Source organism: Crotalus tigris, unplaced genomic scaffold (assembly GCF_016545835.1).
Source record: "Crotalus tigris isolate CLP2741 ecotype Arizona unplaced genomic scaffold, ASM1654583v1 scf7180000018891.247784533:1973344, whole genome shotgun sequence".
Classification (NCBI taxonomy): domain Eukaryota; kingdom Metazoa; phylum Chordata; class Lepidosauria; order Squamata; family Viperidae; genus Crotalus; species Crotalus tigris.
In genome coordinates this window covers 1,465,001-1,492,500 of record NW_024097260.1, presented here as the reverse complement: position 1 = coordinate 1,492,500, position 27,500 = coordinate 1,465,001, and the positions used below count along the sequence as shown (strand labels likewise).

The following is a 27,500-nucleotide window of genomic DNA, read 5'->3' as shown; positions in this document are numbered from 1 at the left end:
GTTCCCCAAACGGGGGCCTTTGGCAAGGGCTCCGAATATTAGGATTCCACCATCCAAAGGTCCACAGTTGAGAACTTTCCAAGACGAGGGTTGGAAGAAGGTTGCGTTATCATTCCCCTTCTCCAGTCTTAGGAGGTTCCAAGTGGTCTATGGAGATTCTCAATCATGGTTATCCCAAAGCTGCTTTTCCAAAAAGGCAACTGGACTTTTCTTGGTTTCGCTTCTCATTCAAGAACGGAAGAATAGCAATAGCAACAGCACTTGGACTTATATACCGCTTCAGAGTGCTTTACAGCCCTCTCTAAGCGGTTTACAGAGTCAGCCTATTTGCTCCCAATCATCTGGGTCCTCATTTTACCAACCTCGGAAGGATGGAAAGGCTGAGTCAACCTTGAGCCCGTCAGGATCGAACTGCTGGCTATGGGCAGAGTTTGCCTGCAATACTGTATTCTAACCACTGCGCCACTATGGCTTTGTCTGTCTGTCTCTGTCCATCCATCCATCCATCCATCCATCCATTACAAAAGCAACAGCACTTAGACTTATTTATTTATTTATGAGACTTATATACCGCTTTAAGTGCAAGCACTCTCTAAGCGGTGCACACCAGTAAGCAATGTATATATATATTTACATTGCCCCCAACAATCTGGGTCCTCATTTTACCTACCCCGGAAGGATGGAAGGCTGAGTCAACCTTGAGCCGGTGAGATTTGAACCGCTGACCTGCTGAACACAGTCAGCTAAAGTGGCCTGCAGTACTGCACTCTAACTGCTGCGCCACCTTATATACCGCTTCACAATGCTTTACAGCCCTATTGTCTCTCCAACAATCTGGGTCCTCATTTTACCGACCTGGAAGGATGGAAGGCTGAGTCAACCTTGAACCGGTCAGGATTGGACCCCTGGCAATGAGCAGTGAGTTAGCCTGCAGTATTACATTCTAACCAGTGAGCACCATGGAAGGAAGGAAGGAAGGAAGGAAGGAAGGAAGGAAGGAAGGAAGGGAGGGAGGGAGGGAGGGAGGGAGGAATTGCACTAGCAATAGCACTAAGACTTGTATACCGCTTCACAGTGCTTCACAGCCCTCTCTAAGCAGTTTACAGAGTCAGCCTGTTGCCCCCCAACAATCTGAGTCCTCATTTTCCCGACCTCGGAAGGATGGAAGGCTGAGTTAACCTTGAGCCAGTCAGGATCGAACTGCTGAACTGCAGTACTGCATTCCAACCACTGCGCCACCACGGCTCATTCAAGCTTCTTGCATGAGAAGCGAAACGATTTTGAAGGAAACACCAAGAAAGTCCAGTGTCCTTCTGAAAAAGAAACACACTTTGGGGACAAAGGTCCAAATAGGTATCAGCTGATTCACGATAGAACAATAAGGAGGACTAAGAGGCACATTTCTTTACCTGGCTTCATCCAACACCTTCTCCATAATTAGGGCCTTCTCCCCACTTTTGGCATCTTCGTTAACATCCGTGCCTCCAAAGATAATCCCAAAAGGAACAGGACTTCCTGAAAAATGGAGAATTTCAACAGTTAATCCCAGTGGCAAAACCAAACTCAACTCTGGGATCAGTGTTGGTGGAGACCTTTTCAAAGATCTCCCCTTTGAAGTAGGGCCACCCATTTGGTCACTAAGCAAAACAATCACTGAGCGAAACATGGCGGTGCTTACGATCCTGTCCTCTTTCCTTCGCTTAACGGATCTGCAAATGTTATCAATGCAAGGGCAGGTTGCACCATTACTTTTTCCCTCACCGCTGTGACTGCAAACAGTCACTAAGCCAGGCAGTCACTAAATGAGGACTGCCCATTTTTAACCATCTTTCTTTTTCATTTTCGTCCTGGTGTTCCTTTCTATAAAGGAGAAGATGCTTTTAGCTAGGCTAAGTGCTCTTAGTAATAATAATAGTAATAATAATAATAATAATAATAATAATGGACCTTGGAGGTCATCTAGTCCAACCTCCTGCTCAAGCAGAAAACCCTATACCATTTCAGACAAATGGCTGTCCCGACTCTTCTTAAAAACTTCCAGTGTTGGAGCATTCACCGCTTCTGGAGGCAGGTTGTTCCACTGGTTAATTGTCCTCACTGTCAGGAAATTTCTCCTTAGTTCTAGGTTGCTTCTCTCCTTGATTAGTTTCCACCCGTTGCTTCTTGTCCTGCCTTCAGGCGCTTTGGAGAACAGCTTGACTCCCTCTTCTTTGGGGCAGCCCCTGAGATATTGGGACACTGCTATCATGTCCCCCCTCGTCCTTCTCTTCGTTAAACTAGGGAATCCAAGAGAGGCCATCTCAGATCGCCTTTTGTCTGGCTAAATGGAAGCCAGCTCTCCTCTCAAACCTATTCTACATATGCCAGCCTTGTTATTACAAAGGAGAGCAATTTGCATTGTGTCTTTTCAGATCAAGCATCCTTGGGCTCAAAAGCAGGGATGCTAACACAACTATAAACCTCTCTCCTTTTTTTAAAACAACAACAAACGTTAGAAGAGTGGGAGGGGAAAGAGAAACAATTAACTAGGCAGTTTTAACACTCCATTAAGCAGCGGTGATGGCAGCTAATTAGGAACAAGCCCGCTTTCAAATTCTAGGTAGAATGAGTTCACTGGTTAAAAAGGAATCAGGTAAACTGGCCGTCAGAGCTGGCAGAGGAATTCATGACCTATTTTACCAGCTGTTCTCAAATGTCTGCTTTGCTGGAGAGGTTTGTGAGATGAGCCAGCATCTTTGGACAGCAGCAGTTGAGGTGGGGGGGGGGGAAATGCAGGCAAACAGGAAAGCAATAAGTGGACTAATGTTGAAATGCCAATTAAAAGAATCTCTTGGAGAGGAACAATCAACAGATGGCTTCGGTTGAATCCTGGCCTTATTCTCTGATTAAAATGGAGTTTTCAAGTCAAGAGAAAAGGTTTGGGCTATATTTGGGCCAAAAAACAGATCCACACTGCAAAACATCCAAAGAACCATTAGAGGGCAGCAGAGCAATACAGAAAACTCTGGGTCGCTGCTGCTGCCACCTAGGGGCTATGCATATTATAGCAGCCCAGTTATAACAGATTTATCGAAGCTATACGACTAGTATTTTAGAGATGCAACTTGGGCTTTTTCCAAAGCCTTTTGTTTCCCACCTCTTTGGAGACCAAGAGACTTTATCTTACCTTGAAGAAGCCTTCCAGCTTTAAAGAGATGGATGCCCAGAGCTGCCTCCAATTTCTCCGAAGAGATGAGATTCGAAATTGCCAACGGGGAGTCATAATCAGAGGCATCCTTCAAGAGACACAAATGCCCTGCAGCTTGTAAATGATCTCTTTGGAAAACAGGCGCAGATGGGATAATTAAAAAAAACAAAAACAAAAGGACAGGATATTAGCATTTAATTTCTGCAGGAAATAAGGCCATGAAGTTTTAGAACAGGCACGCTGGCTGAGGAATTCTGGGAGTTGAAGTCCACAAGTCCTAAAAGGGCCAAGTTGGAAGACCCCTGTTCTATAACTAGTCCTCAACTTACAACCCAAATTGGGAATAGGATTACTGTTGCTAAGCAAGGTGCTTAAGTAAGACGCGCCCAATTTTACAACCTTCTTTTTGGGCCACAGTTGTTAAGCAAATCAGTTGCAGTTGTTAAATGAATCAAACAGCTGTTAAGCGAGTCATGCTTCTCCCATTGACTAGGCTTGTTGGAAGCCAGTTGAGGGCACAAATGGCAATCACGTTGACCTCATCACAAATACATGTGGGGATTGCCAAGTTCCACTACAACAGAAGTCAGAACTTTCTGTCTTTCTTTCCCATTGTACCAATAACCACGATTTACATTCTTACAGCCATTCTATACTGGTTGTGTTCCAACAGGACAAACCTCAGAATCCTAAACTGTTCTATGTGGAACGGAATAGAATAGAAAAACAGAACTGGAAGGGACCTTGGAGGTCTTCTAGTCCAACCCCCTGCTAAGGCAGGAAACCCTATGCCATTTCAGACAAATGGTTGATCCAGACCTCTCCTCCAGGGATGGAGCAGCCACAACTTCAAGGAATGTTTGCTGACTTTCAGCCGTTTTTCCTCTTGTCCAGAAGAAAAACACCAATTCAAAATTATTATTTACGTATTAAAATCTACACACCACCCATCTCACTATCCAGAGCGACAAAGGAATGAGTTCGTTTAACAATCACGGCATGCATTTAATTTTAAACTTAACACAACAATAGAGTTGGAAGGGACCTTGGAAGTCTTCTAGTCCAACCCCCTGCTCAAGTAGGAAACCGTATCTCATTTCAGACAAATGCTTGTCCAATCTCTTCTTTAAACTTTCAGCGTTGGAGCATTCACCACTTCCGGAGACAAGTTGTTCCACAGATTAATTTGCTCATATTAAGAGGCTTGCAAATTGCCAGTGATTTGAAACGAAGTTCCTAATGAGACTCAGGAGATACATTAGCAGCCAAAGGGGGGGGGGGGGGAATATCGCCACTGTGTTTTCTAGCGCATAGAGAGAATATGCAATTTTTCTGAGATTTCCAGAAATCGCACCAAACATTTTCCCTCCAGCACTGATTGTAATTGACCAATGGAACTTGTTCCCACTAGGAATATCAAAAACCTCATGTAAGCTGTGATATTCCTTGTGACACTCTATGGACTTTCAAGAAGGTGGGTGGGAGAAGAATTTGCTTGATAATCGGTTGACTTGTTTTCTTGGCTGTCTACAACATGCTCAGACGTGTTTTTCAACAAAGTTCAAAAGTTCTTGAATGTGGCTGTTGGAGACAATGCCATGTTTACATGTTGTGTAGAGAATCAACACACAGGCCAAGCTAAGATCCAAACACCTCCAATATGATAGGTGTATTACGCACACACAAATACACATTGTTTGACATCTTTTTGAAATGCCTATCAATAGAGAAAATACGAAGTACAGTATCCAGAAGACAAAATAACCACTGTGAACATAAAATAAGTAGCCGAATACAAAATAAACCCCAAAAGTTACATGCCCACAACCCGATTACTCCATTTCAGATTCACAACCCGATTACTCCATTTCAGATTCACCCCATAGATGCACAACCTGTAAGTCCACAAAGGGTTAAACCCGGGCAATCATTCACCAGGTTTAGCCCAGTAGGTGAAATAGCAACTTAAGTCTCTTGAACCAGGTTTGGCAGATCAATCAGTCAATCAGAAAAGAGCTGGAAGGGACCTTGGAGGTCTTCTAGTCCAGCCCCCTGCTCAAGCAGGAGACCCTAGACCAGGGGTAGGCAACCTTGGCTCTTTTATGAATCGTGGACTTCAACTCCCAGAATTCCTGAGCCAACATGGCTGGCTCAGGAATTCTGGGAGTTGAAGTCCACGAGTCATAAAAGAGCCAAGGTTGCCTACCCCTGCCCTAGACCATTTCCATCAATCAATGAATCAATCAATGAATCAATCAATGAATCAGAATAGAGCTGGAAGGGACCTTGAAGGTCTTCTAGTCCAACCCCCTGCTCAAGCAGGAGACCCTATATCATTTCAGACAAGTGGCTGTCCAGACTCTTCTTTAAAACCTCCAGTGATGGACCACCCACAGCTTCTGGTGGCAAGCTGTTCCACTGGTTGATTGTCCTCACTGTCAGGAAGTTTCTCCTTAATTCCAGCTTGCTTCTCTCTTTGATCAGTTTCCATCCATTGTTTCTTGTCCTACCCTCTGGTGCTTTGGAGAATAATTTGACCCCTTCTTTGTGGCAGCTCCTCAAATCCTGGAAGATTGCTATCATGTCCCCCACCCCACCAGTCCTTCTTTTCTCTAGACTGGCCGTACCCAATTCCTGCAACCGTTCTTCCTATGTTTTAATTTTAGTGCACCCAGCCAGCAACACAGGCTTCCCTTTCCAGTCCTGAGCATCCCCCAGTAAATTTCTGATCTTGCATAAAATGCATAAGCATGTTGATGCATGTACGTACACACGCATAAATATCTGCCCGGCTGCACCGGACGAACTCCCGCCTGCACACCCGCCGCCACGTCTTAAGCAGCGCTGCAGAGAGGGGATCGGGCTGGGGGGGGGTGTGCAAAGCCGGGCATGGGGACGGGGGAAGCACTTACTGGATCCTCCGGGCGGTGGTGCCGTTGCCCGTCTGGGCTCGTCCGGGAGCCAGTAGCAATAGCCGCATGACGAGTTGGCAGCTGTGCCCTACTTCCGGCCAGGTCCCTGGCGGCTTCATTCCCTCTTGTCCAAGCGCCGGAAGCCAGGTGCTCCTCGTCCACGCTTGCCCAACTCTATGGTCCGCTCCCTTCGGATGGAGCAGTCCGCCGCAAGGAACGCTCCCCCCAAGCAACAAGGCGGGCAGTCATGCAGTTCCGCTTCCTTTCGTTATGAGGACACTATTGTTACTGTTGCTGTTTCTTCCGTTGTCATTTTAAATGTTTACCGGTGTTTATTGTTATTGTAAGCCGCCTCCAGAGGAGAGGAACGGCACACAAATCTAACAGAGATGGATGGATACGATGGATGTGAAGGGATTTTATTGTGCTTATGATTTTAGTATGTTTAAGTTTGACATTAGCGTTTATTTTATATATAGTAACCATTTTATATTGATACTTATAGTATTATCATGTAATCATTGTATTGTTATTTTGTAATCATTATTTTGCAGTTAATTGCTTGATCAGATGCTTTATATATATATTGGAAAAGTAAGGGCTTCATGCTTTAGATATAGGTGATTGCTTATCTGAAAAGAGCACAGTAAGGGGAGGGGGGAAAGGAGTTACAGATGGAGCCTGGGTTGCTGTGTATGAGTCATCATCTAAGAATTATTTTTTTGTGACATCTTATGCCTAGTTCCAAGACCTAGTTCCAAGACCTCTTTGTTCTGAAAAGATATAAAAAAAAATCCTGAGTAATGCTGGGGCAATTGTGAGGCTAAGTGGAAAACCTTACAGATGAAAGAGAGAGAGAGAGAGAGAGAGAGAGAGAGAGATGGAAGTTACAGATGGGAGAGAGAGAGAGAGTCCTTACAGAGAGAGAGAGATAGAATCAAAAAGATCGATAAATGATCGGTGGGTAGATGATAAATGATTAGAGATAGAATCATATAAATAGATGATAGACTGCAGAATGTGTGCATGAGTTGGAGATCAAATTCAAAGAAACTCCAAAAAGAAGAGTGCCCTGTGTTAGGTAGAAGATATTCTACTATATGTTCTTGTCTCTTGAAAAGAAATATTGTATTGAGCTGAAATGATTGCAGAAGTATGTATATTTTTAATAGCCCTAGATTATTATTTCTTAGCCTAGGCAGTTTTAAGATATGTGGACTTCAACTCCCAGAATTCCCCAGCTCATTTCTCAATTCCTCAATCCCTTTCAGGTCTCCTTAGCAGCAGTAGCAAACACACACTTGCACGTATAATTCTCTTGGCTTTATTTAAGCCTGTTTTATTCTCTTGGAAACTGCCTTAAGCAGTGGGAACAGAAATTAAATTATTGATACAGTAGCCTGATCAATATTTTTCAGCGACGGCTGTCAATGTATTTACTACCTGTCTAAGGCAAGCAAGATTTTCTCTCTCATGAATGACAGATGTCAGAAAGAAACTGGAAACCAAACAACCAAAACGTTGGCTGTGAGTTTCCTTAAAAACTCTGATTTCTTTCAGTCTCACCACTATCTGCATTTGAGGGTTTTTTCCCTCCCCCTAGAAGACAGAGATAGCAGCTAGCTTTTGATGTAAAGCAAGATCTTCTCAACTTATCTCTTGAAATATAAAGAAGCGGATTTATCATCTGACATCTCAAGTCTAAACCCTCTTTTGCTTCAGGAAGGCAGGCTTTGAATTCTCTAGCAGAAACCCTAAGAGATAAATGCACGGGCTACAGCTTGGGGGCTGTGAAGTACAAAGTCTATCGTCCCCAGCCAACATGGGCAAGGCAGTGCAACACCACTGGGAATGCTCAGGATAGAGAAAGCTGGATTGATTGTGTCTCAAATGCTGTGTGGAGAAAATCATAAATCTTGCCATTAATCTTGGAATGATAACAATAACAATGATTCAGATTCCAAGGGGAAAAAAATGTTATTGGACTCTTGAATTGTGCAATTCTTTCTACTTGAGGTTATGACCTGACTGGCATTTTATGTTGTTTTATTCCACTACTGTTATACTTTTCTTCCTGTTATTTCGACATCCGGCATTTCATTCTTACTTCTCGTTATGTACTTACACAAACTTGTCATTTAATAGCCGTGCATTATTTGCATACATGTACGTTCACTTCTTTTTTAGGTTTGAGATCATAGCTTTCTGGCTTTTGTAAGGCCATTTGATTTGCATTATTTAATTGCTCCTATGGCAAATCTAGACAGCATACTAAAAAGCAGAAACATCACCCTGCCAACAAAAGTACATATAGTCAAGGCCATGGTTTTCCCAGTTGCAATGTATGGCTGTGAATGTTGGACCATAAGAAAGGCTGAGCGCCAAAGAATGGAGGCCTTTGAACTCTGGTGCTGGAAAAGACGCAAGGCGATCCAACCGGTCAGTCCTGGAGATCAACCCCGACTGCTCTTTAGAAGGCCAAATCCTGAAGTTGAAACTCAAGGACTTTGGCCACCTAATGAGAAGGAAGGACTCAGTGGAGAAGAGCCTGGTGCTGGGAAAGATGGAGGGCAAGAAAAGAAGGGGACGGCAGAGAAGGAGGTGGCTGGATGGAGTCACTGAAGCAGGAGGTGTTGAGCTTCAACGGACTCCAGAAGATGGTAGAGGACAGGAAGGCCTGGAGGAACGTTATCCACAGGGTCACGATGGGTCGGACACGACTTGAGGCCTTTGAACTATGGTGCTGGAGAAGACTCCTGTGAGTCCCTTGGACTGCTCCTTAGAAGGCCAGATCCTGAAGTTGAAACTCAAGTACTTTGGCCATCTAATGAGACGGAAGGGGACGACAGAGAATGAAGTGGCTGGATGGAGTCCCTGAAGCAGGAGGCATGAGCTTAAGGGGGCTCCAGAAGATGGCAGAGGCCAGGAAGGCCTGGAGGAACGTTGTCCATGGGGCCGTGATGGGTCGGACACGACTTTGCAACTAACAACAACCAAATGCTTAGAACACTTCTGGAATCTGCAGCCTTAGAAAACCCTGAAACGGCATTGCTGTCCATTCCAAGACAGCAAGGAAACAAAACTGCGCCGACAGCAAGAAACGAAACCGACCCACTGAGAGTTTCGCTTCTGTGCGGATTTGGGGACAATCTAAACGCTGGGTGGAAGCCCAAGCCGCCCCATTCCGGCTATCTGCACCCAGAGCCGGTCGCTCGGGGCAGAAATCAATACCCGCGCGTGCAAAGAGTTACCAAGCTCCCGCACGCCTTCCCAAAGCACGCTTAAGCATTGCAACATGTTTGCACGTGACAAAAACCCATGACTCGCTTTGGGCGTGCTCTGTCGCTCAGCCTTTCTGATGATCCTCTTGGGGGGGGGGAAATCCCCCCCAAAAAAACAAAGAAGCAGCAGGGAAGGCACTGCCGTTTGGAACAAAGCAGCCTCTGATCCGGATTGACTCCGAATTCGCCCTTCAACCGGCGCTTGGCATTTTTCCACTTTCTTCTTTGCAGCGCAAGGAGAACCAGGAAGTGTCTTCCCTCCAGCAAATCAGGGGGAGCGGTGAGCGACGGCGCGCCGCGGCCAATCAGCGAGCGCGGCCCGGGCCGAAAGAGGCGGGCTTAGACCAACCTGGGCAATTCCCAAGCGAGGAGGCGAAGCGGCGGCCGGCAGGAACGGCGGCGGGAGGGGGAGAAGGCTGTGAGAACGGCGGCCAGCGCCGGGCTTTTCTAGCGAGGTGGTTGGTAGGGGGGAGGGAGAGAGACTCTGGCGCGCCTCGGAAGAGCCCCCGAAAGCGTGAGATTACGGGTTCGAATCCCACTTGGGGAAGAGTTGGTTTTGGAAGCGGGGTTAGTTTAAAAGTTTCGGGGTACGGGGGTGAGCCCGGCTCTTGGAAGTCAGCCCCCTTTGGTTCTTTAGCTCCTAAGAAGGGATCTGAGCAGCCGAGGAGCTTAAAAGTTGCCCAGAGTGGGGTGGAAGGGTTGGAGAGCGCCAAAACTGGGTGAGGGTCGGGGAAACCCAGAGATTCCTGGGTCCTTAAGAGAGAGGACATTGGGGGGGGAGTTAAGTAGGGGGCAACACCCTCGATTCTGAGCTAGGGGGAGACTTTTTTTCAGTTGGGTCACCCAACAGGAGAAGTGAAGGAAGGAGTTGGCCAACCAGCAATGCAAGAAGCTGAGTCCAATGAGAGAAGCCCGCTCTTAGACCCCAATGTTCGGTCGCCCGTCTCCTTCCCCGCAGCCAATGTCTTCCACGGACGGCGCTTGGCCTGTGCCGCAGTGCTGCTGGCTGAGCTGCTGGAAAGGGTGGCCTTCTACGGCATCACCTCGAACCTGGTGCTCTTCCTCAATGGAACTCCTTACAACTGGGAGGGTACCGAGGCCAGCCAGGCCCTCCTCATCTTCATGGGGATCACCTACCTGGTCTCCCCTTTTGGGGGCTGGCTGGCCGACGCCCTATTAGGCAAATTCCCCACCATCTTGGTCAGCATGGCGGTCTACCTCTTGGGCATGCTGGCCTTCCCCGCCATGGCCATCGCTCCAAGCCGTCAATGGCTCTGCGGACAGATTCGTCTATCACCCGTTGAGAACTGCTCAACGTCTCTGGAGAGTAATGTTACGTCTGCCCCGTGCTCGTCACAAGAAACCACGCGCTACTGTTTCATCGCCTCCTATGTCGGCTTGGCGCTGGTTGGGCTGAGCGTGGGCTCCGTCAAGGCCAACATCACCCCCTTCGGAGCTGATCAGGTGGAGTAGCCTTCATTGTCTTCCTCCCTAACAAAGTCTTGGGCTGGGTTGTCAAACGGGTGGCCAAGCGGTTGGACAGCTTCCTGTCAGTCCTTGCTGCTGTCTGTAGCTGTCTTAGTTGGTGGTGTAGCTCTTCTTGAAGATGTGGTCCCTGCCGAAACACCATACTTAAGTAGGAAACCAGGTGGTTTCTTAAGATGTTGGGCCATCCTAGGCTTGGGTACTCTTATAGGAATTTCTGCACTAATTGGGGAGGGGAAGATAATCAATAAAACTTTCCTACTCTAGATATCCATGATCATCTTCCCCGTTTCCAGGCAGGCCTGCAGAAGCATCTGGAAAATGGTAGCTTATAGCAAAGAACAGCCTTCTCCCACCTGGTGGGATCCATCAACTCATAGGTTTGGCCACAATAGTCAGTTCAAAAAGGCTGGGGTGGATAATGCTACGTGAAATGCAACAATGGCCTAAAAGAATAGTTAGCAGCTTTTTAGCCTTCAAATGATGAGCAGTGACTGATTTGTAACGTTGAGACCCACCTCCTCAACTCATTCTTGTAACATTCTGATTTTGTTGGTGTGTTGCATGTGATGCCCAAAGGATGGAGTTTTTTCTTGGTTCTCCTCCCGTAATCTGTGGCTTTGTGGATTTTTGAGATTAGCTTCCCCACATCTAATCTTCATGATGGCTCTTTCCATCAATTGTCTCCTCTTTGCTTTTCCACCACCAAATTTGGGTGTGTAGTGGAAGATCTGCAGAGTTGGTTCGAAAAGCTCTTCACGTTGGGAGATCCCTTTGAAAGGAAAGGCCTAAGAAAGGGAAAATTCAAGAATTGGGGGCCACGAATGAGCTAAGTATCACCAAAAGAAAAGCTATCTTTGAATTGTGGTGTGGATTGATATCTGTCTCAAGAATGCTGAGACGGCGTGCTTGACTTGTATTTGTATACGTAGAATAGAGCTGGAAGGGACCTTGGGGGTCTTCTAGTCCAGCCCCCCGCTTAAGCTGGAGAACCTACACCATCTCAGACAGGTGATTGTCTAGTCTCTTCTTAAAGATCTCCAGTGAAGGAGCCCCCACGATTTCTGGGGGTTAGCTGTTCCACTGGTTGATTGTCCTCACTGTCAGGAAGTTTCTCCTTAAATCCAGGTTGCTTCCCTCTTTGATCAGTTTCCAACCATTGTTTCTCGTCCTTCCCTCTGGTGCTTTGGTGAATAACATGACCTCCTCTTCTTTGTGGCAGCCCCTCAATTACTGGAATATCGCTATCATGTCTCCCCTATTTTTTCTTTTCTCTAGACTAGTCAAACTCAAGTCCCGCAGCCGTTCTTCGTATGTTTTAGCCTCCAGGTCTTTGATCATCTTAGTTGTTCTTCTCTGAATTCTTTCTAAACTCTTAACATCTTTTTTGTGATATGGTGACCAAAATTGGCTGCAGTCTGACTGGGGCTTTAGTACTTATGTGTGACATAAGTACATTATTTCCATAAACTAATAACCTGGGTGCTTTACTTTAGAACAGTGGTTCTCCACCTGTGGGTCGGGACCCCATTTGGGGTCGAACGACCATTTCACAGGGGTCGCCAAACAACACAGTCCACCAATTTTCCCCCCATTTTCCTTAGCTGTGTTACTCCCTTTTATTCTATTGGCTTTTGAAAGCCAATAGAATAGACTCTCTTGAATAGAGTCTAATTCTATTGGCTTTCAAAAGCCAATAGGAATTGTCCAGGTGTCTCTGCCCTGCTGAGCCCGCCAAAAGTCCCATTCTGCCAACGGTGCTGCATCAGTTGAGTAGTCCTCGACTTACGACCGGTTGGGGGTCGCCACATTAAAAAGGTTGAGAACCACTGCTTTAGAAGAAAGACACAGTTTGCTTTAGAAGAAGACACAGGAAATTTGCAATAAAAAAACATTTGGTAGGTTGTTCTCCATTCTTCTGTCCTTCGGCGTTGTCTATGTGTGGGGTCTCCTTTAACAGATCCCGATTCTTCCGTTCTCTTACCTTTGTTAGACAATGGAGGGTTAAAGAATATTTCTGAGTAAGCCAGATTTATAATTAGAATTTTCAGCTGCTCTTTAGACCAAATTATCCCCATTAATAGTAGATATTCATATGTCCTGAATATGCTTGTTGTGCTTTTTTGGAATATATTAGCTTCTGTTTCTTGCAATCTCATCCTTCCCCAGTTCTGATGTCTTTGAAATACATTTACATAAGTTATGTTTGGTTTTTTTTTAAGCTGTAATACCTTTCTGGGGTGGCTAAAATAGTGGTGGTTTTGGATAATGGGACTTGTAATCAAAGTCATTTGACCTGCACCAGACTGAGAAAAGTAGAAACCTGAAAAATGTGTACCAAAGTGTTCCCCAGAGGGTGTAAAAAAAACCCAACAACATTGTGATATATTAACGCAAAGAAATTGACCTCTTAAATTTCCTAGTGCGCTAATTTCTTCTCTTTGGCTTATTATGCTGTGTTGTGCTAAATTTCTATATAATTCTTCCTCTGTGCTAATCGCCCTGACCTGATATGCACACAATTGTGGCCTTGTGACCAATTACACATGTGACACCAATGGGGAAGGTTTGTTCCAGGAAAGGCACAACATTTGTCTATTGTGAGTTTGCTCCTCCAGATGTTGTTGATATGGCCTTCCTGGTCAGCTGGCTGATACTGAGGAATTCCGGGATTCGTAAGTCAGCAACATCTGGAAGATCCGTCTCTGTGGAAATGAAACTTGGACTTTGAGGAAACCGGATTGAAAGAGGATTGACACATTTGAACTTCGGAGTTGGAGAAGATTCCTAAGACCGTGGACAACCAAGACAAGCAATGGATCATCAAACAGATAAATCCACAGTTCTCACTCAAGGCATGAATGATGCTAGAAAAGATGGAAGGAAAGGGAAGGAAAGGATGAGCTGGATGGACTCAAGTTACAATGATGATAGGGCCACCATTGGAAGATAATTCTTGGAGACATCCTTCTAGAGAAAATTGACGTATATGGTCAACACCAACTTCAATTGCATATGAAATCAAATTTCTGTTTCCCATCAATCAACTTCTTCTGTTGACCTAAGATCTAAACCAGGGATGTCCAACCTTGGAAATTTTAAGACCCATGGACTTCAACTCCTAAAACTGTGGGAGTTGAAGTCCACCTGTCTTAAAGAATGGTGGCTGGAGAATTCTGGAAGTTGAAGTCTACCCATCTTAAAGCATGCTGGCTGGGGAATTCTGGGTGTTGAAGTCCACCTGTCTTGAAGGATGTTGGCTGGGGAATTCTGGGAGTTGAAATCCACAAGGCTTAAGGTTGCCAAGATTGGACACTCCTTCCATCAACCAAAGTTTGTCAAGACACACCTTCATTGTTTTTTCTCTCTCCAAAATTAATGTATTGCTCTTCTCATTTTCCTGATGTTGTTTTCATTATTCTGGCAAAACACGCTTATACCCTGTTCCAAATAGGTAGACTTAAGCAATGCAGTGATTTCATCCCAATGTGCTGAAAAAGAGGATTTTTTTCGTCACTCTCCCAGCTGTTTTCAAGTTCCTCTTTTAAATTGGTTTGTTTCCTGTTCCTCGCTTTGACACATGGTGATTTAAAAAAAACTACCATGACTTCTCATAATTCCGAATTCAGCTGCCATCCCTGCAAGGAAATGAAACTGACTTGAAACATAAAAATGGTGAAGGATGAGTAGCCCCAAATCCTTCTACATCACACTGGGGGCGTGAACGCCTCTTTATTCATTACGCTCAAGAGAATCCCTTGTATATTTATTTGCTTAGTGCATTTTTCTCCAGAAACGCAAAGCAGAGACTCTGTACTCCAGTTTGGCCCCTAGCAACAGGTAATGTTCAACTTACGAACACAGTAGGGACCCAAAAAATTGTGCATTGTTAAGCGGTATGGTCCTTAAGGGAGGCATCACGTGACCATACCCCATTTTACAACATTTTTGCCCTGGTCCTTAAGGGAGACATGTGACTATAGCCTGCTACCTTCCCTGTTTTGACTTTGCTTGTTGGAATTTGGCTGGGAAGGTCGTAAATGGTGACCACGTGACCCCACCTCAACACACTGCAAACCTTGCACATTTGTTCACAAGTGTATAAGGTCGTCTTCTCGAGCAGGGCATTGAACTAGAAGATCTTCATGGCTTCTTCCAACCTTGTTATTCTAAGTAATTGAAGTAAATGCAAACCAGACACCTGGATTACGATCATATGATCCTTAAAAGATAGAATAGAGAATAGAGCTGGAAGGGACCTTAGAGGTCTTCTAGTCCAGCCCCCTGCTCAAGCAGGAGACCCTATACCATTTCAGACAAGTAGCTGTCTAGCCTCTTCTTAAAAACCTCCAGTGATGGAGCGCCCACGATTTCTGGAGGCAAGCAGTTCCACTGGTTAATTGTCCTCACTGTTGGGAAGTTTCTCCTTAATTCCAGGTTGCTTCTCTCTTTCATCAGTTTCCAACCATTGTTTCTTCTTCTGCCCTCTGGTGTTTTGGAGAATAATGTGACCCCCCTCTGCCTTGTGGCAGCCCCTCAGATACTGGAACGCTGCTATCATGTCTCCCCTATTTCTTCTTTTCTTTAGACTGGCCAAACCCAAGTCCTGCAGCCGTTCTTCGTATGTTGTCACCTCCAGGCCTTTGATCATTTCAGTTGCTCTTCTCTGAATTTTTTCCAAGGTCTCAACATCTTTTTTGTAGTGACCAAAATTGGCTGCAGTATTCCGGGTGTGGTCTGACTAGGGTTTTATACAGCGGTACTAATACCTCGTGTGATCTTGATTCTATGCCTCTGTTTATGCAACCCAGGATTGTATTAGCTTTTTTGGCTGCTGCTGCACACTGCTAGTTCATGGTCAAGTGATAGTCCACTAGGACTACAAGGTCTCTCCCACAGTTGCTGTTTTTGAGCCAAGTCTCACCCAATCTGTACTTGTACCTTTGATTTCTCCTGCCTAAATGTAAAACTTTGCTTTTCTCCACATTGAAACTCATTTCGTTGGATAGGGCCCCTTGTTCAAGTTGGTCAAGATCTTTTTGGATCCTGAGCTTGTCTTCTGGGGTGTTTGGCTATTCCTGCCACTTTAGTATCATTTGCAAATTCGATGTTCCTCTTGTATTCCCTCATCTAGGTCATTTAATCCTAACTAGGGCCAGATTTTCAAGGATGGATTGATATGCAGAAGTTCAGATGTTTAATGCAGAGATGTCACCCTGCCAACAAAAGTGCATATAGTCAAGGCCATGGTTTTCCCAGTTGCAATGTCTGGCTGTGAAAGTTTGACCATAAGAAAGGCTGAGCGCCAAAGAATGGAGGCCTTTGAACTCTGGTGCTGGAGAAGACTCCTGCGAGTCTCCTGGACTGCAAGGCGATCCAACCGGTCAGTCCTGGAGGAGATCAACCCCGACTGCTCTTTAGAAGGCCAGATCCTGAAGTTGAAACTCAAGGACTTTGGCCACCTAATGAGAAGGAAGGACTCACTGGAGAAGAGCCTAATGCTGGGAAAGATGGAGGGCAATAAAAGAACAGGATGACAGAGAATGAGGTGGCTGGATGGAGTCACTGAAGCAGGAGGCATGAGCTTCAATGGACTCCAGAAGATGGTAGAGGACAGGAAGGCCTGGAGGAACGTTGTCCATGGGGTCACGATGGGTCAGACACGACTTCCCAACTAACAACAAAAATGTTTAATATGCCAAGCTAAAACTCAAAGCCACCTTTCCCCATCCCCTGCAAATTGCATACCTCTAATCTTATTTATCAGATTTTAAAACCTGGGGCACTCTGAAAAGGAAAGATGGCTACACATCTCGAATTGCGTGGGGCTTTCTTTCTTTCTTTCTTTGAAGAGTTTGAAGCAAACCAGAAGAATGAGGGATAGGGATGAGGGCAGTGGTGCCATTCTTGGTCTTCATCCAGCTGTGTTGGCACAGCTTCCAAGACAGAAACTGAACCTTTTAATGAGGCCACGAACAAGCCCTGCCAGTTAAGGACATTGGCTTTTGTGCGAGCCGGGATGGCATAATTGAACCTAAACACAGGAAAACAAGTCTCTGGATGATTCAGCTGGCGCAGGAGGAATGCTCTGAATTTTTTATTTTCTTCCTTTTTTGCGGGGGGGGGAGGAGATACAGTAGTGGCTTTTCATTCGCAGCTGTGTCATAGAACAGCAGCCCCAATGAGTCATGAAAAAAATGGGGCCAAGGGTGTGTCTGTGTGGATAGATATATCCCTGTAACAGCTGTTGGGCTCTCAGTCCCCAAGAAACGGTGACTTATTCTTTATTCTCAATCTTTTCGGCTGCTTTAAGATATGTGGGCTTCAACTCTCAGAATTCCTCAGCTAGATTCAGAGAGCCACCAATTGGGATGTGGTTTTTTTTCTCTTTGGTGGTCCTTTGATTAGGGTAGAGGTTACTGCTTGATTGTTTGTCTGGTGTGAATCCCTGCTTATCTAGTTATGAGCTGCTGGAGAGAATAGAATAGAATAGAACAGAACAGAACAGAATAGACAGATTATAGAATGGAATGGAATAGAATAGAGTAGAGTAGAGTAGAATAGAATAGAATAGAATAGAATAGAATAGAATGGAATGGAATAGAATATGGAACAGTATAGAGTAGAACAGAACAGAATAGAATAGACAGATTATAGAATGGAACAGAACAGAACAGAATAGAATAGAATAGAATAGAATAGAATAGAATAGAATAGAATAGAATAGAATAGAATAGACAGATTATAGAATGGAATAGAATAGAATTAGAATAGAATAGACAGATTATAGAATGGAATAGAATAGAATAGAATAGAATAGAATAGAATAGAATAGGACAGATTATAGAATGGAATGGAATAGAATAGAATAGAATAGAATAGAATAGAATAGAATAGAATAGAGCTGGAAGGGACCTTGGAGGTCTTCTAGTCCAGCCCCCCCATCCAAGCAGGAGAACCTATACCATCTCAGACAAGTGACTGTCCGGTCTCTTCTTAGAAACCTCCAATGATGGAGCACCCACGGTTTCTAGAGGCAGGCTGTTCCACTGGTTAATTGTCCAATGTGTTAGCAAAGCTATACAGGCAGTCAGCGAGTTACACTAAACACTTTGTTTAGTGACCATTCAAAGTTACCACAGCACTGAAAAAAGTGACTCGATGACCATTTGTCACCCTCACGACCGTTGCAGCATCCCCGCGGTCACGTGATCAAAGTTCAGATGCTTGGCAACCGGCTTGCATTTACGTATGATGGTTGCCGTGTCCCGGAGGGTCATGTGATCACCTGTTGGGACCTTCTGACAGGTAAAGACAATGTGGAAGCCAGATTCGCTTAATAGCTGTGCTACTAGCTTAACAACTGCAATGATTCAGTGAACGACTGCACCAAGGAAGGTTGTAAAATGGGGCAAAAATCCACATAACAAACGTGTTACGTAGCAACAGAAATTTTGAGCTCAGTTGTGCTTGTAAATCACAATTTCTTCTCCCTGTATCGAATGGAAGAGAGAGAGCTGTTTAATTCTAGATCGGATTCTCAAACTTAAGATATGTGGGCTTCAGCACCCAGAATTCCCCGGCCAGCAAAGCTGAGCAAGGAATTCTGGGAGTTGAAGTCCACATGTCTTTAAGCCAGCGAGGTGGAAAAAAAAACACTGGATTACAAGAATGCTACTTAGTTATTATAGGACATAACAACAAAAACTTGAAAACTCTGCCAAAACTTTCTTCCGCTGCCTCTTATACCAAATAGAATCAAGGTGAGGTTTTCTTGAGTTTCTTCCTCACTCTTTTCCGTGGCTGACTGGGGAATTCTGCACATTGAAAGCCAGGGTCCAGGGTTGGGAAGCTCTGCTCTCTGTGGACTAAAAACGGAATTCTTATTTTGCATTTCTCGGTTGCTTTTTATAGAGGCAGAGATTTGCACCTGCTCTTTCAAAGTTTGCTTCCTGAAATATCTCTGGTCTCTTCTGCACATTATGAAAATTATGCCTGTGAAATGTTCCTGCTGCAGGTCCTTCAAGAAAGATAGACAAGGCATCTGCGTAAATAGATGATGCTAGATAGATAGATAGATAGATAGATAGATAGATAGATAGATAGATAGATAGATAGATAGAGATAGATAGATTAGATAGATAGATAGATAGATAGATATAGAGATAGATAGATAGATAGATAGATAGATAGATAGATAGAGATAGATAGATAGATAGATAGATGGATAGAGATAGATAGATAGATAGATAGATAGATAGATAGATATAACAAAGTTGGAAGGGACCTTGGAGGTCATCTAGTCCAAACCCCTGCTCAGGCAGGAACCCTATACCATTTCAGACAAATGGCTGTCCAGTCTCTTCTTAAAAACTTCCAGTGTTGGAGCATTCACCACTTCTGGAGGCAGGTTGTTCCACTGGTTAATTGTTCTCGCTGTCAGAAAGTTTCTCCTTAGTTCTAGGTTGCTTCTCTCCTTGATTAGTTTCCATCCGTTGCTTCTTCTCCTGCCCTCAGGCGCTTTGGAGAATAGCTTGACTCCCTCTTCTTTGGGGCAGCCCCTGAGATATTGGAACGCTGCTATCATGTCCCCCCTCGTCCTTCTCTTCGTTAAACTAGACATACTCAATTCCAGCAGCCGTTCCTTGTATGTTTCAGCCTCCAGTCCCCTGATCGTCTTTGTTGCTCTTCTCTGCACTCTTTCTAGAGACTCAACCTCTTTTTTACATCGTGGTGACCAAAACTGGATGCCGTGTTCCAAGTGTGGCCTTACCAAGGCCTTGTAAAGTGGTATTAATACTTCATGAGATCTTGATTCTATCCCTCTGTTAATATATATAATATAGTAGTAATTCCTCTGTTAATATTTTACACACACACACACACACACACACACACACACACACACACACACAATAACTTTTCTTATAGACTTTTCTTCTCCTTGGGCGGGGGAAAAAATCTCGTCTAGGTGAAGGATCGCGGTCCGGAAGCCACCCGGCGTTTCTTTAACTGGTTTTACTGGAGCATCAATTTGGGCGCCATCCTGTCCCTGGGAGGCATCGCGTACATCCAGCAGAACGTCAACTTCACCATCGGCTACATCATCCCCACGGTTTGCATTGGGGTCTCCTTCGTGGTCTTCCTGTGTGGCCAGAGCGTCTTCATCACCAAGGCCCCGGATGGCAGCGCCTTCAGCGACATGTTCAGAATCCTGGCTTATTCTTGCTGTAACCGGAAACAGCCAGAGCCGTTTCCCAGCCCCAGGTAGGTAAAAGTGAGGGGTGTGTGTGGGGGGGGCTCTTTTCCCCCTGGACCGAGACTCAGTTGGTGTAAAACCGGAGTCTGGATACATTAAGTTTGTGTTGCTTATTATCTAGGGGAAGGCTCTGCTAAACCAGCTTTGCAGGGGTCTTGAAAGTGAATAGTCTCTGCTAGGCATTTTTTGCCTAGCCTTCAGCAGTTCCTTTGTTGTCTTTTTGTGTGTTTGTGGTTCTTGGAGACATCCAAAACCAAATTTTGATGGGCAAATACTATACAATAGCAGCACCCTTTCTTTCTCTTCCCTTCCTTCTTTTCTTTCTCTCCCCTCCTTCCCTTCCTTTCCCCTTTCTCTTTTGCTTCCCTTCCTTCCTCGTTACCTGTCCCTCCTTTCCTTCCTTCCTTCCTTCCTTCCTTCCCTTCCTTCCTTTCCCCTTTCTCTTTTGCTTGACTTCCTTCCTCATTATCTCTCCCTCCTTTCCCTCCCTCCCTCCCTCCTTCCTTCCTTTCACCTTTCCCTTTTGCTTCACTTCCTTCCTCGTTACCTGTCCTTCCTTCCTTCCTTCCTTCCTTCCTTCCTTCCTTCCTTCCTTCCTTCCTTCCTTCCTTCCTTCCTTCCTTCCTTCTTTTTCCCCTTTCTCTTTTGCTTCACTTCCTTCCTCGTTATCTCTCCCTCCTTTCCTTCCTTCCCTCCTTCCTTTCTTCCTTTCTTTCGTTCCTTCCTTCCCTCCTTTCTTTCTTCCTTCCTTTCCCCTTTCTCTTTTGCTTGACTTCCTTCCTCATTATCTCTCCCTCCTTTCCCTCCCTCCCTCCCTCCTTCCTTCCTTTCACCTTTCCCTTTTGCTTCACTTCCTTCCTCGTTACCTGTCCTTCCTTCCTTCCTTCCTTCCTTCCTTCTTTTTCCCTTCTCTTTTGCTTCACTTCCTTCCTCGTTATCTCTCCCTCCTTTCCTTCCTTCCCTCCTTCCTTTCTTCCTTTCTTTCGTTCCTTCCTTCCTTCCCTCCTTTCTTTCTTCCTTCCTTTCCCCTTTCTCTTTTGCTTACCTTCCTTCCTCGTTATCTCTCCCTCCTTTCCTTCCCTCCTTCCTTTCTTCCTTTCTTCTTTCGTTCCTTCCTTCCCTCCTTTCTTTCTTCCTTCCTTTCCCCTTTCTCTTTTGCTTACCTTCCTTCCTCATTATCTCTCCCTCCTTTCCTTCCCTCCTTCTCTCCTTCCTCCCTCCCTCCCTCCCTTCCTTCCTTCTTTCCTTCCTTCTTCTCACCTTTCTCCCCATCCCATCCCATTTTATACAGATCATTTGCAAGCCTTTGACATTTTTCGGGGGGGGGAACCCCCGTCTTCAAAATTCTGAAAGAATCTCCATTTTTTGATTTGCACCCTAACCCAAAAGCAGTACGTTCAAACTAGCATCTCCCTTCCCGCCCTTCTTTGATTCGACCGATTCTTCCCTTTTGGGAGCGCTGAAGATTTGGCCCCAACAGCCTTAAGAAATGGCCAGCTCCAAAGTCTTTGGGTGACGCTGCTGGGAAGGAACCACGGAATAAGTCTTCGTTTTCTTTTCCAAGGGTCACCCAGGGGATCCTTCACCAGCGTCAGCCTTCCAAGGACAGCCTTTTTGAAGCCGCCAAGACCTCCCACGGGGGTCCTTTCCGAGAAGATAAAGTGGAAGACGTCAAAGCCTTGGTCAAAATCATCCCCGTCTTTTTGGCTCTCATCCCGTACTGGACAGTCTACTTTCAGGTGGGTGGATCAACCGTGGTTACTTCTGGATTGTTTTCAAGGTGGCACAACCTCTATGCGAACCGGCAGGTAGGCGCAACAAATTAGACATTAGCCTGATCCAAATTTCTTCGCTTTCCAAAGAAGTTCCAAGTTCCTCATCCCTGTGCACAGAAAGAAAGCTTCAGAATCTGCCTGAGGCTTAAAAGAGAACTTGCTGGGCATATAACCCCTTATTTATTTATTTTGCAAACACTTGAGTTAACTCAGCGATTGATTCTAATCCGCTGTGATCCATGTTAGGTCAGTGCTAGGAATGCTGGTCAAAGTCAGAGCACTGGAATCGATCCCTATTGTGGGAAGAATTTGGCTTTGACGACTCGGGCTTTGCTCGGGCGCATTCTGAGGCGTTCTTTCTGCACACGAGGACTAGGAGCTTGATCTTCTTCTGTGCTTTTTGGCTTGGGACTATCCGGCTGCAGGATCGGCGGCCGGACCTGGTCCCGAATTTTTTGGGTTTAACATTGGGGATTTTACTTCTATAAGCGGCCCAGAGTCAACTGTGAGTGAGTTGAGCAGCCAGATACATTTTCTTAATAAATAAAAATATATAAACTAGGTTGAAGAGATGGGGACTAACAGCAGCAGCTGTATTTGTGATGTATTCTTTGGTTCACGTGCTTTTTATCATTTATTGTTTCTGTTCCTTCTTAGTGGCCCACAGTCACCTGTGTGTGTGTGTGTTTGTGTGGGGGCTCTAAATTGAGTTAAAATAACAGGTTAAGACAGGCAGCTAGAGAAATTTAATAAGTAAATAATTGGGGAACTAAACTGTGGCCTTTTTTTTAGAAGGCAATGGATCGTCTGAACGATGGGAGAAATACATTTAATTTCGGGGTTATGAGTTGGTTGGTCAGGCTAAAATTGGTCGGCTGCTTCCGAGCTGTTGACAAAGAGGGTTTGATCCTTCTGAGTGTTGTAAAGAAAGCTGCTGAGCCATAAATCCTTTTGACTTCACAGATGCAGACCACCTACGTCCTCCAGAGTCTCCATTTGAAAATCCCACAGTTTTCCAACAGCACGTTCAACAGCACCGCAAGCAGCCACACGGTGAGCCACAAAGTGAAAACAGGATAACAAGAGTTGGAAGGGACATCTGTGCAGATTCTCAGTCATCCAGGTTGCTTCTTGAAAAAGCACCTTTGGGGCAGTTGGAAGGGACCTTGGAGATCTTCTAGTCCAGCCCCTACTCAAGCAGGAGACCCTCTACCCATTTGGGACAAATGGCTGTCCAGTCTCTTCTTGAAAACCTCCACGGATGGAGCATCTGCCAGCCTTACCTTATTGAATGGACGAGAGTAGAGTAGAGTAGAGTAGAGTAGAGTAGAGTAGAGTAGAGTAGAGTAGAGTAGAATATAGAATAGAATAGAAGAGCAGAGAAGAGAAGAGAATATGGAATGGAATGGAATTACAGAATGGAATGGAATGGAATAGAATAGAATAGAAAATGGAATGGAATGGAATTACAGAATGGAATGGAAGTAGAGTAGAGTAGAGTAGAGTAGAAGTAGAGTAGAGTTGGAAGGACTTTGGAGTTGTTCCACTGGTTAATCGTTCTAACTGTCAGGAAATTTCTCTTTAGTTCTAGGTTGCTTCTCTCCTTGATGAGTTTCCATCCATTGTCCTTCCTTCCTTCCTTCCTTCCTCCCTCCCTTCCTTCCTTCCTTCCTTCCTTCCTTCCTTCCTTCCTTCCTTCCTTCCTTCCTTCCTTCCTTCCTTCCTTCTTTCCACCCTCCCTCCCTCCTTAGTTCCAGGTTGCTTCTCTCCTTGATTAGTTTCCATCCGTTGCTTCTTGTCCTGCCTTCAGGCGCTTTGGAGAATAGCTTGACTCCCTCTTCTTTGGGGCAGCCCCTGAGAGATTGGAGCACTGCTATCATGTCTCTCCTGGTCCTTCTCTTCACTAGACTAGCCATGCCCAGTTCCAGCAACTGTTCTTCATATGTTTTAGCCTCCAGTCCCCTGATCATCTTTGTTTCTCTTCTCTGCACTCTTTCTAGAGTCTCAACATCTCTTTTACATTGTGGCGACCAAAGCTGGATGCACTATTCCAAGTGTGGCCTTTGTTTGCATAGTTTTCCTTTGTAAACCAAAGCTATAAACAAACAATATCTATACACACACACAGTATTCCAGTATTTGAGGGGATGCCACAAAGAAGAGGGGGTCAAATTATTCTCCAAAGTACCAGAGGGCAGGACAAGAAGCAACGGATGGAAACTAATCAAGCCGAGAAGCAACCTGGAACTAAGGAGGGAGGGTGGAAGGAAGGAAGGAAGGAAGGAAGGAAGGAAGGAAGGAAGGAAGGAAGGAAGGAAGGAAGGAAGGAAGGAAGGAAGGAAGGAAGGAAGGAAGGGTAATGAATGGAAACTGACCTAGCAACCTAGAACTAAGGAGAAACTTCCTGACAGTTAGAACAATTAACCAGTGGAACAATCTGCCTCCAGAAGTGGTGAATGCTCCAACACTGGAAGTTTTTAAGAAGAGACTGGACAGCCATTTGTCTGAAATGGTATAGGGTTTCCTGCCGGAGCAGGGGGTTGGACTAGATGACCACCAAGGTCCCTTCCAACCCTTTTTGTCTATGTTTTCTAACTAGTTTAAGCAATTGGACTTTTTGGTGCAGTGCTAAAAATTGGAGGGTTCCCGAATGCCTTTCCATTTGTCCCTTCGGGTCTCCCGCCTGGTCCCAGAGCCGTCATGTCCGTGAAAGCCCAGAGATCAATCTGCCAAACCGAAAGTCGAAACATCTCCAATTGGAGAAGACCAGTTCCCCCAAAATCCATGGGAAGGCCTGCTCCCATCAATTGACCGATCACATATTTCTGTTCTGCCCATTTCAGCCTTCCTGGTGTGCTTTGTCTGGCATAAATATTTCATCATTAGAGTAATCACAGTTTTCAAAAAAACAAAAAAAAAAAACCCAAAACCCAAACCCATTGGAGATTCTGGTGAGGCTTTCCCGTTTAATTGGGACTTTTCACCCTTCCCCTCTTGAACTTTTCTGGTGATTACAGAGGTGTGAGTAACTTTTTGCAAGCGGCTAAGGGTATATTGGCTAAGGGTATATTGGCTTGACCTGGGTCAAAATCTCGAATTTTTTAATGAAGAGCGAGGCATCTGCAGAAGGTCTGCAACAACAGAGAGAGGAGGAGAGCAGATCCCCGCACGCGGTTTTTGTGTAAATAACTTATTTTAGGAACGATTTTTCTGTGCAGACCATGTGTGCTAATGGTTTAACCTCTATGATCCCTCATAAACCTGGCGTTCCTCTCCGCTTGTGGGTTGATGAAGACAGATACTTAATGAGTTTACAGTTTCTGCATCTCAGAGTGTGGGGGGGGGGAATTTTAATTTCTCTGCTCACAGGATTTTGTTTTTAGCTCGTGGGAAGTTGGCTGGCGGGGGCCCCAAGGATTGAGCAGATGTTCTCCAAACCCAGAAGGCCATAGGGATAAAAGCAAAGTGGAACAGCTTGCCTCCAGAAGTTGTGGGTGCTCCATCATTGGAGGCTTTTAAGAAGAGATTGGAGAACCATTATGTCTGAAGTGGTCTAGGGCAGGGCTTTTCCACCTTTTCACCCATGGTACCATGGCAACATGGATATGGCAACATCTGAGTACCACCAGTCGCCTAGCAAGGCGTCAAAAACTTGACCAAAAAAAAAAAAAGGAAAAAAGTGATAAAGTACAGGTAGTCCTCGACTTACAACAGTTCGCTTAGTGACTGTTCGAAGTTACAATAGCACTGAAAAAAGTGCCCCCCAAGCCACAGCCGAGCAAGACACCTGCCTGCCCACCTAGCCATGCTCTTCCTCCTGTCCAAGGTTTTCATTGTTGTGAGCATTTCTGTTGTGGATTGGCAACGGGGGTGGGGGATGTTTGGTTTTTTATTCCCCCCCCCCCCCGTCTGCTGGATGGTTGCAGCAGGTTTTGGTCACTTCACATGACCCTGGGACACTGTGACCATCATAAATATGAATCAGTGGCCAAGCATCTGAATGTAAATCACAAGACCCTGGAGATGCTGCAACATTCCAGCTGATCGGCGTTTCTTCTGGGCTCAGCAGAAGCGCCAGGATCAGTGCTGCTTTCCAGCTGATTGGTGCTTCTTCTGGGCTCAGCAGAAGCACCAGGATCAGTGCCGAGCTCCAGCTGGAGCTTGGCGCTGATCCTGATGCTTCCACTGAGCCCTGACAGCCCTGAAGAAGCGCCGATCAGCTGGAAAGTGGCACTGATCCTGGCGCTTCTGCTGAGCCCTGACAGCCCTGCAGCTCCAGCCATCTCTTGCTTATGCTTGTGCGCTGCTGACACCGGTTCAGCTCATTCCCCTCCCCTGCTACCACTTTTCTAGGATGGTCACGTACCACCTGCCAAGTGCCAATGTACCACAGGTGGTACTCATACCACTGGTTGAAAAGCCCTGCTCTAGGGTTTCCTGCCTGAAGTGGGGGTTGGACTGGAAGACCTCCAAGCTCCCTTCCACGTTGGCTATTCTGTTATTCTGTAAATAGTAGGTTCTGCTCGCTCTCACACATTAATCATTGCTGACGTTGGGTTGGGGTTCCTCAACGAGCAACATGGGGTCCATCTGCACAGAACAGGGGTCCCGGGTGGGGGACTGGATGGCTGAGTTTGGGTGGTTGCCTTCATCTCTGTCTCTCCACCCCAGTTCCCCGCAGCTTGGCTAACCATGTTTGATGCTGTGCTGATCCTCATCCTCATCCCCCTGAAAGACAAAGTGGTGGACCCCATCTTGAAGAAGAAGGGGCTTCTTCCTTCCTCACTGAAGAGAATCGCCTTGGGGATGTTCTTCGTCATGTGCTCTGCGTTTGCTGCAGGTAAGGCACAGGATTTGGGCTATGGAGTGCCACCACTGGACCAGGCAATTGATATGGTGTCATGAGGTCTATGGAGATTCTTGGTCATCCAGGTCAAGATTGTCCCAAAGAAGAAATAGAGAGGGAACCTCAATGTTGGAGATTTTTAGAGAGATTGATTGATTTAATGTTTAGGATTTAGAGTTATAATGGAAATGAAAATTAATTGTGACATTATGGTTTGACATTGTAATATGGAAATGGGTTCGTGATAATGAAAGATATTGTATTAGTAAATGAGGACCGACCAGGACGAGAAATAGAATATATCCGTGAAAGAAAGTAAGAATGTAATTTTGGGAATAATATATGTACTCTATACACGATAATTATTTTGTAATGAAATGAGAGAAATTAGATTACTTGAAATCTAAATATTACGGTTATTAAAGGCTAATTGGAACATGGTAAATGGAATGAAGTAAAACTTAAAAACAGGACTTGGATATGTGTAAGTAAAATGTTATTGGCAAACGTATTGATTGATTGAGCTTTATCTAGAAATGTATTAATTTGAATAGGATATAATAATAATGGGAGATAGAGAGGGAATTTTAAGGATGTAACCTGATAGATATATGAATGATTTTGTTATTGGATTATTGATTACCCTATCACCATTGTCCCAAAGATGCTTTTTCGCAAGGCAAGTGGATTTCCTTGTTTTTTCCTTTGAAGATGTTTCGCTTCTCATCCAAGAAGCCTCTTCAGTTCTAACTGGA

At 45.2% G+C, this 27,500-nt stretch overlaps 2 protein-coding genes across 4 annotated transcripts in view; one reads left to right on the top strand and one right to left on the bottom strand.

Moving 5' to 3' along the window:
* GLT1D1 (glycosyltransferase 1 domain containing 1) overlaps positions 1-6,309 on the bottom strand; it is a 35,143-nt gene extending 28,834 nt beyond the window's left edge. The window contains exons 1-3 of one of the 3 annotated variants that reach the window (XM_039357310.1): positions 6,100-6,309; positions 3,167-3,315; positions 1,410-1,515 (exon numbers count right to left, since the gene is read on the bottom strand). In XM_039357310.1, the coding sequence (XP_039213244.1) occupies positions 1,410-1,515; positions 3,167-3,315; positions 6,100-6,218 (374 nt within the window). In that variant the 5' untranslated portion in view covers positions 6,219-6,309. The remainder of the gene's footprint in view (positions 1-1,409; positions 1,516-3,166; positions 3,316-6,099) is intronic. The other 2 variants (XM_039357309.1, XM_039357308.1) reach the window with 2 other exon arrangements.
* A 3,135-nt stretch (positions 6,310-9,444) lies between these two features.
* Positions 9,445-27,500, top strand: part of SLC15A4 (solute carrier family 15 member 4) — a 28,330-nt gene continuing 10,274 nt past the window's right edge. Inside the window, exons 1-5 of the mRNA XM_039357332.1 lie at positions 9,445-10,844; positions 19,837-20,132; positions 21,689-21,863; positions 22,863-22,952; positions 26,571-26,739. Of these exons, the coding sequence (XP_039213266.1) occupies positions 10,263-10,844; positions 19,837-20,132; positions 21,689-21,863; positions 22,863-22,952; positions 26,571-26,739 (1,312 nt within the window). The 5' untranslated portion in view covers positions 9,445-10,262. The remainder of the gene's footprint in view (positions 10,845-19,836; positions 20,133-21,688; positions 21,864-22,862; positions 22,953-26,570; positions 26,740-27,500) is intronic.